Below are 14,226 nucleotides of genomic sequence, written 5' to 3' on the forward strand. Positions count from 1 at the left end.
ACCCAATTCAAGCCCAAAATGTCACTTTCCAACATCGCGCACTGCTCCTTTATTTTATTACCAGAAAATAACCGCTTGGTGGAAAAATCTGATATTTTGATACGATCGAGCTAAGTGACTCACGAACGTCTTCCAACTAGAATTACTCCAAAATTCGTCCACTTGACCACGTTTTTCTCCAGAGGAAGTCGAAAGTCCTATATTGAAAATACAATTCAAAGTATCAAAATTCTTCCAAAATAATAACCAAAATATACTAAGAATAGGGTTAAATATATAATATAAAATCTACTCATTAGGTTGCTTTACCCGTTGTCGCCAATATTGAGGAGGAAGGAAGAGAGATTTTTTCATCTTCCTATTTTCTCCTTTGCTAATGGCTGCCATGGGTCATCGCATCGGTCCCTCCGTTTTTCTTGCATGGGAAAAGAGGAAGATTGAAGAAGCTTAAGTGTTTCTTTGCTTCTTTTCTTTCTTTCCTGCAAAGTGAAGAGAAGCAAGAAAAAATAATAACCAAGGAGGAGTTAAAACAACGAATTTATACCCAAAGAGTCTGTGAAGTTTCTTCTTCACTGGTTCATTCTTTGCCGTGTATCTCCCTGCTGCTGTTTTTCTGGTTTTCTCCTTCTCCTTTTTATTGCCGTGACCTCTTGCCTTTCTCCTTGCCGTGTTCTTTTTCTTTTGTCTCCTGCTGTGCTTTGGTGTCAACCCCCATGCTGCTTACAATGTGAGAGAAATTTTTCAATATGCCCAGAACAGTTATGATATACCACAAGTCTCTATAATAAGATTTTTGTGCAAAAATATTAATAACATAAAAAATAAAATTTCTCACAATTTATACAATAATACGTAATATCACTTGTGTTACGGACAGACAGAAAAATTTCTCAACGGGTGCTTTTATAGACTTCAAAAAGCACTTTTGGATGAAAGGGACGTGGGTGGAGAGGCACGAAGCCACCATGGACAAGGATTGTCTGCCCTCCCACTTCCGATGCCCTCCTGTGCCCTCCTGTTTGTGTGGTCACGGTTAAGCCACGTTAACATTTTATATTACAATTCATTTTTGTCTTATTATCTCTATAAAAAAACAATATAAAATGTTGACGTGGCTTAACCGTGACCACACAAAACAGGAGGGCACGAAAGGACACCGGAAGTGGGAGGGCAAACAATCCTTGTCCAGCCACCACTGCGGTTTTTTTTGCAATTTCAGCAACGTGGAGCAACTGCTCCACTTTTGAGTTTAATTATTTTAATTTTCAGTAATGCTGAGAGATTAAATTTTTAAATTTAATTTTGTAAACTAAATGATATGATTGTTGATGATTGGATTATCAATTATTGATTAACATGTTTATTTCTTATTGAAAACATATTATTTGATTTGTAAATTTGATTTAAAATTTTGATATTCATAATCCTTTAAATTTTATATAAATATATTTTTTTTTGTTGCTCCACTTTTTGGGTTTAATTATTTTATTTTTTATATAAATATATATTTTTTTATTTTTCGGCACTCATTTTATATCCTCAACAGAGTTATCATTTCATTCTTTCATCCCATGAGCTCTACTTTGTGACAAAATCAAATTTGGCCATGCAAATTTAACGAGTGAGGGGCTATGTTCAAATTGTTTCGGGTTAGGCCATCATCATCTTTCACATCAAATACCAGCACTCGAACCCGTAACCATGACGATTTATTGCTCACGCACTTAACCACAAGGTGCTTGGGCACTTGACATTACAGACCAATGAGAAATTTAAATGGTTATCAAACGTAGTTATCATATGATGAGTGAGGCAGATGTAATTGGTTTGTTGGCTGCTCCTTGTGACCTCTTAACGTTCGGTGATCCTAAGCCACGTTATGGGCTTCTGAGATGCGGAGGAGTTTAACAATGCACAACTATCGGGGGCAATGATCCAGCTTATGGAATAATCTGGAGGATTTTCGGGCTACGGTTCTCAAGGCGAAATACTTTCTTTGAGGAGATTGCATCAAGAGGATGTCATCCATCCTTGGGCTTGGATTAGTTTGTCGTCGGAAGGGAGGAAGTTGTTCTGTCAAAGTTCGAAGTGGCTTGATAAGTCTGGTTGCCTGCGACCTGTTACATTTGCTTGTTCTTTTGAAAGTATACCAACAGTTTTGTTCAAAAACAACTGCGACAGTACAAGCGTAGAAGGGTTACAAGTGTAAATCCCTGAATAACCGGTAATCTAGAATCCACCAGTTTTTGGTTAGAAATCCGAAGGTTGTTTTTTTATTAAATGATAATTGACGAAAGATTGTTACAAATGAGAAGCCAAATGGTTTAAGTAAACATATTACAACCCTTGGGCATCTCAAAAGGCTTAGATAATTAAAACGAAAACAAATGACATTAATCCGGCAGAAAACCAAAAGTTTAATTTTAATTACAAATATATAAACGCGGTTTTGGAAGTTAAATACATCGTTTTTTGCCTTAAACGTGACTTGTCAAACCAAAACATATATGTCAAATCAAAGTTGCATCAATCCGAACAATATAAAAAATCCAAAACATACACTTTTGGGTTATGGCTGCAACAAATAATCTATTGACACGTGAATTATCAATTCTCCAATCACTTTTCTTGATTGATCACCACCTTTTTCTTTTAATTTTATTGTATGTGAAATTATCTAATTTTTGTCCTACATCAATGCCTTTTTCTTTTAATTTTATTGCATGTCAAATATTCTAATTTTTGTCCTACATCAACAGCACAACAACAGGTGGTAAAAAAACACACACAAAAGGTACAAGCATCAAAACGAATTAATGATGATGATGAATGATCGATGATGATAACAATCAAATGACAGTCGGATTCAGAGAAGCATAAGTGAGCAGGTCCTCGCTGCTTTCGAATAGGGCCATGACGTCTTCTTTCAGTGACAAGGACAATTCTATGCCATCACCATCTCTTGTATCCGTCAAAAAAAATAAATCATTGAATGGTTGAGAAGTCACCCATGTCGGCTTTCCCCATCCGAAATTGGTTTCATACAACGGAAACCTGCACCAGCTGCTGCAAGTATAGATTTCTAAGTCTCCTCTCAAGAAAAGGCTCGCAAACGCTTTGATGGTTTGAAATACTTCCTCACCACTGACTCCATTTGGATGCTTTTCCTTATATTCTGCAATCCCTTTCCTGAGTTTACCAACTAAGCTCTCGAGCTCTACTTCGCTCTGCTCTTCAGTCGTCAATGCTGCAGCGAACCACACGAAATTCCCCGGTATGTTTTCTGTCACGGCCTGCCCCCATCGTTTGCGCAAGTTCAACATTGCACACCACGTGGATGGCTTCATAAAACCAAACTTCGATCTTGATGCTTGTATTAGGCTTTTCCAAATGACTGCCGATACTACTTCAACACGCGTTGGGTTTGGCACCATGGCGCTAGCAGCCTTAGACTTGAGAGCACAAATTTTCGAAGCATCAAACACAAACCTCCTCGTTGTGAGTTTCTCCGTAGAAAATGTCACAGGAGCTCCTGGTGAGTCGAAGGAATCAAGGGATGGGGCAAGAGAAGCTGCAACACCAAATTCCTCGGGAAGCAATACGTGGTGATCAGTTGTACTACTGGCTGAGCGGAAAGCAAGTGCAGCCCAACATTTGACGAATGTGGCGGCTGTAAAAGCATCGGCAGCTTTATGGTAAATGCTGATCCCAATTGCCAATCCTCCACATTCAAATAAGTTGGCCTGGACTAGCACGAGATATCCTGTCTCTGCTTGTGTGGACATACAATCAGTTGGAAGCAACTGTTTTAGGATCTCAAAATCGGGGTTTTTCAAAATCTTCGATACAGGACAGTTGACTTGGGCTTCAAGAAATGCAGCCCCATGGTCATTGCAATTGATTGAAACGTTGTATTTGAATTCTCCGGTGAAGGGGTAGAATCGAGTGAGGGCTTCAGACATTGATTTCTTTAGAAGGATGGATCTTTCAGCAAACAAAGAACGATGATCAATGTTTTTGACCTCTCCATTGTCGCTGTTATTGTTGTTGGGATAGAAGAGAAGTAGTGGGATATAAACTTCAGGTTGATACTGATCAAAAACAGAGAGGCTCAAGCTTCTAAGGTGGTCAGGAGTTGGAGAGAATGGTTTAATTGTTTCCTTGTGGATCACTTCAACCTTGATCTCTGAAGCCATCTTTTGCTCCACACAAGTTGTGATTTTCATAAAAAGTTTGTCCATATAAGTAGGCAGGGTTATCATACAATGCGTCAATGACTTTAGAATAATACTTGGTTACTCAAAGAAAGCTTTCCTCAAAAACACTTTCAAATTGATTCACAAAACATTGTGTTTATGATTATAATGGTTTCGATCATGGACCAGATGTTCTGTGAATCGGCCAAGAAATAGCAGCCAAGTATTTATTGTGCCTTGTTGCTGAAGCTACCCACTGCATATTTTTTTATTGCAAGGATTTAAATGTATGCTGTGTTGCTATGCACTGTTGTCCTCAACAAATAAAACAAAAAAAAAGTCATATTATTAACATAGCAGGCACTTAGCATCGGCCACAAACTCTACTCCAAACTTGGCTCAACGCTTTCATTTATTTTCTAGTCTTTGTTTGGGTGACGGATTGTCAAGTGGTAAGTGATGGTGACTAAATTAGTAAGGAATGAATTACAAAAAGTCATCGGAATCACCAATTTATGATTAACAAACAAAATAAGGTTTAATAATCCAATTAGGCCATAAAATAATATTATATTCAAACTCGAAAACAGAAATCTGCTGCCTGCATAATCCAATCCAACATTCAAAAAAAAGAGAAAAAAAAAAAAAAAAAAAAAAGGAGAGAGGGAGGGAGAAAACTTAAATCAAAATCGTAAATTTGAAGAGGAAACAGAGGAAACTTACTGCCCAAATGGGAACAAAAAGTTACACACTCACCGTTATTCTTGCTTTAATCGTCAACAAAAACAGTTTTTTGGGTAGTTAATGTTCAAATTCCCGCTAAACTCAAATCGAGTAATGCTCACCTAAGGTCCTCATTTTGAGGGCTTGTGAGGTTCTCTTTTATTTGAACTCTTAAATTAATTTGTGGGTCAATTAATCGATAACTTTAATATTACTCTTGTTACACCCAAACAAATAATCTCAATCCCCTCTCTCCCCTACCCATCTCTCCCTTCCCCTTCCATCTTCTTCCCCTGCGCGTCAAATGTTTTGGGCTGTTAATTGGTTGGACGCGAGAGGCATTCAGCCTTCTGTATGATGCAAATGTTTGTTGACTTCCAATCACTAGGTACCAAACTACAGATTGTTTCTGCGTTTGCTGTTGAGATCATCAAGGGTTTTGTTCTCATCGAAGCTGACAAGAAATCTGATAATAATGAGGTGATCTTTCCTTGTTTAGCCAAATACTATTCTTAATCTTAATATACTAATATATGCACTGCTGCTCACACAAAAAGCTTAGACGGAGAGGGAGGGGGATGGGAAGAGAGGAATTGAAGGGAGAGAGGGATAGAGAGAACAAAGGTAGGAGAAGAAGACAGAAGGGTTTCACGCGTGAAACTTTTTTATTTTTTTAATCGAGATTATCATTTTGTTAGGGTGTACGAGGAATAATATAAGGTTATTGATTAATCCACATTTTTTAGGTGAGCATTACTTAACTCAAATCAGGTCTCTGGCTTCTGTTTGAGGCTAGCAGCACGTATCATTTTTTTTGTCAAATCATTTTTTTGTTTTCTTTAACTTTTATGTTTTACTTTTCAATTTTTTTTTTTAAATTTTTTTTTTATTTTTTTGGAAAAAATACACATAGAGTATACTTTTAATATCTAATTTTATATTGAGACAACACTTTTTAAACATTTCAATGAGAGAGAAACAATAATAAATGTGAAAAATGACATCATTTGCTTTTTTTTCTCTGGAGTTTAACTTACGAAAATACCCTATATTTGATATCTTTTCACACTTCTCTCTCCAGCATTGGAGTTGTTCGTGCCACCTAGGCACCTTGTTCTCAGGGTTCAAAGAGATGATGTAGTATGTGCAGGTTGGGCATCTACACCTTTTTGCCACAAGAAGGAGCTTCCCATCATTAGTTGAGGTTGACTAGTACAAAAGCTAAAACAATTATGTTTACACTCGGGAATGAGACTTTGGAAAACCTATTTCAAATTTATTTGTTTCATCAGGTACATCAAACATGCTCTCAAACTTTTTAAAAGAATAAAAAATTTGATCCAAGTAAACAAACGTCGATCTTGTATCCTTATACCTTTAGACGGCATTCAATGAACTCTCAAAGGATTGAACACATGATGGAGCCTGCATAAGAGAAATTTATGTTACTTAACTTTGAACTTAATTTGATTGATAAAAAAAGTAAATTCTTTGGAACTTATAAATACCGAGTAAGAATCAATCTTACCCAACCCAACACAAACTAGGCTTCCCCATTTACTAATTCTTCTAAAACTATACAAACTGGTTCTATTATAAAATATAAAAAACCGGTTCAATTTCGTGCTCCACGATGCTCTTGATTCTTCCGTAACCCTCGCCTCCCTCGCATAAGCAAGAAAGTTGCATATTTTTTTTTTATAAAAAGTACTAAAGTCAATTAAGTTGCATTTTTTTTTTTTAAGGAAAACTAATGAAAGTAACTTGAAAACTTTGAGTTTTAATCAAAATAACAAAAAGATGTTGTAAGTGAATAGTACCAAGAGTGATTTTTTAGAGTAAAAATGTTTTGGGTAAAGTACAAAAAACTACCTCAACTATTGGGGTCACGACAGTTTCATACCTCATCTTTTAAAATTGACAATGTCATACCGCATCTTACGAATTTGTGACAATGTCATACCTCTGTCAATTTTTCTGTTAGTTTTTTTGTTAAGTACTGACGTGGCAAAAGACTGTGACCACTTTCTATTAAAAAATTAATAAAATATTATTAAAAACTAAAAAAAAAAAATTTATATTTTTTAAATATTAAAATAATAAATAAAAGTAAAAAAAAAAAAAAACCTTAGTTGTCCCTTCCCTCCCCCTCTCTCTCTTCCCCATCTGCATCTTCTTCTGCTTAATCTTTAACACAAAAAAAATAAAATAAAATAAAATTTGAAAACCCAACCCCACCCAGCCCCCCAGGAGAAGGAGGAAGAACCGAAGAAGAAGAAGGAGGAGGAAGAAGAGGAGGAGGAAAAAAAATAAAAAAATAAATAAAAATTTGAAAACCCAACCCCACCCGCCCCCCCCCCCCCCTAGGAGAAGGAGGAAGAATCGAGAATCGAAGAAGGGGGAAGAAGAGGAGGAGGAAAAAAAAAAATTGAAAACCCAACCCCACCACAGGAGAAAGAGGAAGAACCGAAGAAGAAGAAGAAGGAGGAAGAAGAGGTGGAGGAGGAAAAAAATGGAAACTGCAACCCAGAAAAGAAAAAAAAAACCCAGAAGAAGGAAGAAGACGAAGAAGGAGAAGAAGAAGAAGAAGAAGAAGGAGAGGGGAAACGGGATGCCGCACCCCTAGGAAATTTTTTTGTTTTGTTTTTTTATTCTTAATTTTTTTTAATATTTAATTATTAAAAATATATTTAATTATTTTTTAATCCAGTTAGATTAGTGAGTGGTCCATGTCTCTTGCCACGTCAGCACTTAACAGAAAAATTGACGAAGGTATGACATTGTCACAAATTCACAAGATGCGGTATGACATTGTCAATTTTAAAAGATGAAGTAGGAAACTGTCGTGAGTCCAATAGTTGAGGTAGTTTTTTGTACTTTACCCAAATGTTTTTTTTCGTTAAAGTGAATAGTAGCGGAAGTATTTCATTAAAACTCTTTTTTTTTCTTTTTTTTTTTTAAAGAATAAAAAGTGTACAAGATTTAACATGTATTTGAAATTGATTTTGCAAAAATGGTTTGAACTGATTATGCAAAAATGGTCGAAGACGGGTTGAACTGATTCTGCAGATGGTTGAGGACATGTTGAACTAATTCTGCAAAAACGGTCAATGATGGATTAAAAATGGTCGATGATGGATTATACTGATTCTGCAAAAATGGTCGAAAACGGGTTGAACTGATTCTGCAAATGGTCGAGGACAGGTTGAACTGATTTGATTCTGCAAAAATGGTTGAGGATAGGTTGAATTGATTCTGCAAAATGATCAAGAACGGGTTGAACTAATTTTGCAAATGGTCGAGGATGAGTTGAACTGATTTTGCAAAAATGGTCGAAGACGAGTTGAACTAATTCTGCGAAAAATGGTCAAGGAAGGGTTAAAATGATTCTGCAAAAATGATCGAGGACAGGCTGAACTGATTCTGCAAAAATGGTTGAAGACAGGTTGTACTGATTCTGCAAATGGTCAATGATGGATTGAACTGATTCTGGAAAAATGGTCGAAGACGGGTTAAACTGATTTTGCATCAACTGATTTTGCAAAGATGGTCGAGGATGGGTTGAACTGATTCTGCAAAAATGGTCGAAGACGGATTGAACTTATAATAGTAATAAATGATACGAACTTATTCTACATATAGTTTCAAAACTTATTTTGCAGAAATAGTCGAAGATGGGTTGAGCTTATGACACATTACTTTTGTTGGAGTTGTGAGGGCTAGGTTCTATTAAAAGCCTAAAATCTTAGGGGTATGATTGGTATTTTAAAATATTATTTTCATGTTTTTGGGCTGAGCTTTAATTGTTTTTATATTTTTGTCTCTCCTTGACATATTTAAAAACTAGTGAAGTTCCTTAAAATATAATAAAAGTTTTTGTCTCTATTTATAAAACTCTTTTTTTTCTTTTTTGTGACGAATTTTGATATATTATTTTAAGTCTTTTTTATTTTTTTTGTTTCAAGGGCGTTTTAGTCCAGTTCTTTTTGTTGAACCCTCGTTTCACCAAAACAGGACCTTGGCTTTATAATAGTAAGAGATTTCTTTTAATTCACTCCCCGAACATGGGATTACTTTCTATAGACCACCGGTTCGGGGGTGCCAAGTGTATCAGAACAAAAAAAAATTTCTTAATTCTTCAATGTTAAATGTACCAAAACTGAACCAGCATCCAGGCTAAATTCAAGAATGACCTTCACAAGGAATTTACTAATTTCTATGCCTTTCTTAATAATCATTTTTACAAGATATAGACGCACTAATAAACCTACACAAATTTTGTTAAACAAGCCATTGCACGAATCAATTATTGAAGAGTTGTCATTGGAGACCCCATTTGAGACACCGTTGGCGACCCTTATTGAATCGGCCACATAAACTGAAGAAATAACGAGGCCTATTGGTAAGAAGGTTGCTAAGAAAAAAAGCTGCAAGAGAGAGTTCTACAAGTAATGATTATTCAAAAATTGTTGATGAATTGGCTCGCCAACATTCATTGAATATGGAACGAGATAGGTTAACATATGAGCAAAAATGGCTAGAGATGAAGCAAAGGCAAAAGAATGACAGTTGAATCGGAAAGAAAGGCAAGAGGACAAGGATCGGGAGATCATGTCCCGACGCCTCGACAAGGAATCTCCTAATTCAAAACGTTTTTGGAGAAGTGAAACAATCGGATCATGAGAAGAAGGTTTTCCTTGGAAGATGAGGAAGTTCCATATATTCCAAGAAAAGACGAATCGAGCCACACTGATTTTATCTTAAAAATTAATTATGTTTGTTGTAATGCAATGACTTTCCTTTGTATTTAAAATTATTTATTAGAATTATAACGCCCACATTCATTAAAAATTAAAAAAATATTTGTGAACAGTAATTGCCCTTGCTATTGCTCTTCCTCCTCCCAAACTGGTGAACTTGCATAAAGTCAATTACTGTTTAGAGTGAAATATAAGCACAATTTTATTGTCCTTACCCTCTAATTGCCGTTGCCCTTCACCAACTAGTGGAGATGCTCCAATAGCAAAGTACCAACAACGTTCTCTCTGAAGCAATTAGCAGAGCAACTAATGTGTCCTTATGCATTGATTGGGCGTTCAATACGGAAAAGAAATGAGATGATAATTCTATTGAGGAAAATAAGACATTGGATAGGGACATGTCCACTGAGGAAAAGAAATGAGATGATAATTCTCTTTTGCTTAAGAGAGAAGATAGGAAGTTTTCCTTTAATCGGATGGACAAGAAAAAAAGGCGAGAAGACTGTTTATGTTTACCATTGTACCCTTTTATTCAAATGAGAAATTAATCGTAGGAACCCTTCTAGTAAGGGTAGAATTCCTGGCATTCAGTTCCTTAACATTATGTTTGGATGAAGAAAATTAAGTTTACTAAGAAATTTTAAAATAATAGAAATTAAAATGACAAGTTTTCTTTTCCAGAATTTATGAATTTTCTTGTTTGATTAACCTAACAGAACAATAAAATTGGATATGAAATTTGTTATTTTAAACTCTTAATCGTAAAAATTGAGAAATGACACCTATTTACATAGAATTTAGACTTGGGAATTAGAGGTCCCAAATTTCAAGTTTTTTTTTTCACGTGGAAATTCTAAATTTCTATATTTATGGATCCAAACAAGAGAATTGATGTATCTCAATTTATAAATTTTGACTTTTATCTAAATTTCAAGTTATCTCTCTCGTCCAAACATAGTGTAAGTTCACTTTAAAAAGTTTAGTTTCTATGGTGACTTGAATATTGGAACATACTCCTCAACAGATCTTGTGTAGTAAATCACATTCACCAAAATAAATCAAAATCAAAATTAACCACCATATCTTGTCTCTTTCTTATTCTCCCAGTTGCCAACTGGATCAAATGTTATAATTTATTGACAACTGGTTGCCTGCGACTTGTTAAATTTGCTTGTTCTTTTGAAAATATACCAACAGTCTTGTTCAAAAACAACACAAGAAGAAGAAGGTGGGGAAGAAACACACACACACACAAGGTACAAGCATCAAAACGAATTAACGATGATGATGAATGATGATGATGATGATAATCAAATGACAGTCGGATTCAGAGAAGCATACTGGAGCAGGTCCTCGCTGCTTTAGATTATGGCCATGACGTCTTCTTTCAATGGCAAGGATGCTTCGATGCCATCACCATCTCTTGTGTCACTCAGACAAAATAAACCATTGATAGGTACAGAAGTCGCCCATGACGGCTTTCCCCATCCGAAATTGGTTTCATACAACGGAAACCTGCACCAGCTGCTGCAACCATACATTTCTACGTCTCCCCCCAACGCACGACTCACAGTCGCTTTGATGGTTTGAAATACTTCCTCGCCACTGACTCCATTTGGATGCTTTTCCTTATATTCCTCAACCCTTTCCTCAATTGACCAACCAAGCTCTCAAGTTCTACTTCACTCTCTGCTGTCGTCAATGCTGCAGTAATCCACGCGAAATTCCCCGGTATATTTTCTGTCACGGCCTGCCCGCATTTTTGCGCAAGTTCAGCGCTGCAAACCACGTGGATGGCTTCATAAAACCAAACTTCGATCTTGATGCTTGGATTAGGCTTTTCCAAATGACTGCCGATACTACTTCAACATGTGTTGGGTTTGGCACCATGGTGCTAGCAGCCTTAGACTTGAGAGCAGAAATTTTCAAAGCATCAAACACAAACCTCCTCGTTGTGCATTTCTCGGTACGAATTGTCACATGAGCTCCTGGTGAGTTGAAGGAATCAAGGGATGGGGAAAGAGAAGCTGCAATACCAAATTCCTCAGGAAGCAGTAAGTGGTGATCAGTAGTACTACTAGCCGAGCCAAGAGCAAGTGCAGCCCAGCATTTGATGAATGTGGTCGCTGTAAAAGCATCGGGGGCTTTATGGTAAATGCTGACCCCGGTTGCCAATCCGCCACATTCAAATGAGTTGGCCTGGACTAGCACAAGATACCGTGTCTCTGCTTGTGTGGACATACAATCAGTCGGAAGCAACTGTTTTAGGATCTCAAAATCGGGATTTTACAAAATCTTCGATATGGGACAGTTGACTTGGGCTTCAAGAAGTGCAGCCCCATGGTCATGACAGCTGATTGAAACATTGTATTTGAATTCTCCGGCGAAGGGGTAGAATCGAGTGAGGGCATCAGACAGTGAATTCTTTAGAAGGTTGGATCTTTCGGCAAACAAAGAATGATGATCAATATTTTTGACCCGGCCGTTGTCGCTGTTTAGTGTTGTTGGGATAGAAGAAAAGTAGTGGGATATAAATTTCAGGTTGATACTGATAAAAAACAGAGAGGGGCTAATTTGGTATTGCTGTGCTTTGAAAAAAAATTGATTCTACTGTGCTGTGAGAATAAACAGCAGAGTGTTTAGTAAACTTTTTTGTAAAAGTGCTTTTGAAAAAAAAAAAACAGTATTATAGTGTTTGATAAACTTTTATGTAAAACAGATGAGAAAAAAAAACCGGTTTTTCAAAGCTGGGTTTTGCAGCTTCTTGTTTTTGGCTTTTTTCAACCAAAACTGTGAAAAGAAGCTGGCTGAATGTTTACCAAATACAAAAACAGCTCGCAACTTTTTTTTATACCAACTTTTTTCAGAATCACCTCAGTACTAAATCAGGCCTAAGTAGGCAGCTCTTCTTTGCCCAACAATCAAGGGCGGAGCGAGTAACAACGCTAGGGTGGGTAGCAACAAGGCTGGTAGGTTATCGGTTCATTCTTTAGAAAAGAAGATGATAGTGATAAATGAGACAGTGATAGACTTTTTGCAGCTAATGACAGCCTGCTAATATTAAATGAGCAGCCTTTAATATCTTTAATAATGTAATAAATTTTAGGGTAAACTCATTACAAGCCTACATAACATCTTTAAAACATTTCACTTTCATACCTCACCTACTATTTTATTTCAATATAGTGTCTCCGTTACATTTTTCATTCATTGATCTGTTAAGAGCTGATGTGGATGCCACATGTGTGCCATGTAGCTGCCAAATTTGTGCCACTTGGCAAAAAAAATAATTTAATTAAAAAAAAAACTAAACACCCATCTTCTTCCATTGCTTCTGCCATGGGAATCCGACAACCCCTCCCTGCTCCAAACTATCCTCCATCCACCCCACCAAATATCCCTGAAACTCCCATCTTCCTCTCAATCCAGTTCAATGAACTGGCAAGACTGTAAAGAGAAATACAACCCTGCAAACTCACGAAATTGCAGAGAGCAACCCTACTCGACCCTAACTCTCCCACTCCGCCAGCGGACACCCTTTCCCAAAACCATAACCAAGCTTTATAATTTGAGTTGGGGTCCCTGAATTTGTGCAATGCCTGCCCACATCTTCTTCTCCATTTTTCTTCTCCCCAGCTTCTTCTCCAGTAACTCCACAATGCCAGCAAGCTTCCCGACGCGGATTTTAAAAACCCCCGCACAAAAATAAAACCCAGATCTCAAAACCAATAAAATGACCGAATAATTGCAGAAGAGGAAGGGGAAAACCCTCAACCAATTCGAGCTTTGCAGAGTCCCCGAGGGTTGCGCGGCATTTGCGGCACACGGGCTGACTGTACCGGTGCTGGTGAAGACGATTATGAAGATCTCGGACCGGGTGACGGAGTACGCGGCGTGAAAGCTGCTATCGCTGTGCTCGACGTCGGAGAAGAGCCAAAACGAGGCCATGCCGGCAGGGGTTCGTATGCAAGTGAGGGAGACTAGGGTGAGAAGAAAGAAGGGGTGACGAGGGAGGTGGTTGGGAGGGAGAAGAGGGGTGGGGAGGGGTTGCGAGGAAAGTGGTGTGGGTTCGGCGTTTTTCAGTTTTTTTTTTTTTTTTTTTTTTGAGAAGATTCATGTTTTAAAAAAAATTAAAAAATTATTTTATTTTGTCACGTGGTACAAATGTGGCAGCCATGTAAGCTCTTAACGGATCAATAAATGAAAAATGTAACGGAGATATTATATTAAAATAAAATAGTAGGTGAGGTAACGGATCAATTGATGGAAAATGTAATGGAGGTATTATATTAAAATAAAATAGTAGGTGACGTATGAAAGTGAAATGTTTTAAAGATGTTGTATTGGGTTGTAATGGACCTCAAACCTAAGTTGGCAAAGCTAAATAGTAGGTTTAGTGAGGAGGCAATGGAACTTCTTATTCTCAGTTCAACTTTAGAACCAATATATGCTTTTAAAGCGTTTAACATTGATCAAATATGCAAGCTTGCACGGAAATTTTATCCTTATGCTTTCACTGAAAAAAGAGCTACATATGTTGAGGTGCG

At 37.0% G+C, this 14,226-nt stretch overlaps 1 protein-coding gene and 1 pseudogene across 1 annotated transcript; both read right to left on the bottom strand.

Annotated features, from left to right (window-relative positions):
- Positions 1–2,849: 2,849 nt before the first annotated feature.
- Positions 2,850–4,262, bottom strand: LOC137741570 (stemmadenine O-acetyltransferase-like). The gene has a single exon (XM_068481265.1). The coding sequence runs from the start codon at positions 4,260–4,262 to the stop codon at positions 2,850–2,852; it is 1,413 nt and encodes a 470-aa protein (XP_068337366.1).
- A 6,727-nt stretch (positions 4,263–10,989) lies between these two features.
- LOC137743098 (stemmadenine O-acetyltransferase-like) lies at positions 10,990–13,627 on the bottom strand (annotated as a pseudogene).
- Between the last annotated feature and the right edge of the window lie 599 nt (positions 13,628–14,226).

This window comes from Pyrus communis, chromosome 8 (genome assembly GCF_963583255.1).
Source record: "Pyrus communis chromosome 8, drPyrComm1.1, whole genome shotgun sequence".
Classification (NCBI taxonomy): Eukaryota; Viridiplantae; Streptophyta; class Magnoliopsida; order Rosales; family Rosaceae; genus Pyrus; species Pyrus communis.

Coding starts and splice junctions, on each gene's coding strand:
- LOC137741570 (XM_068481265.1), bottom strand. CDS start 4,262: ATGATAACCCTGCCTACTTATATGGACAAACTTTTTATGAAAATCACA.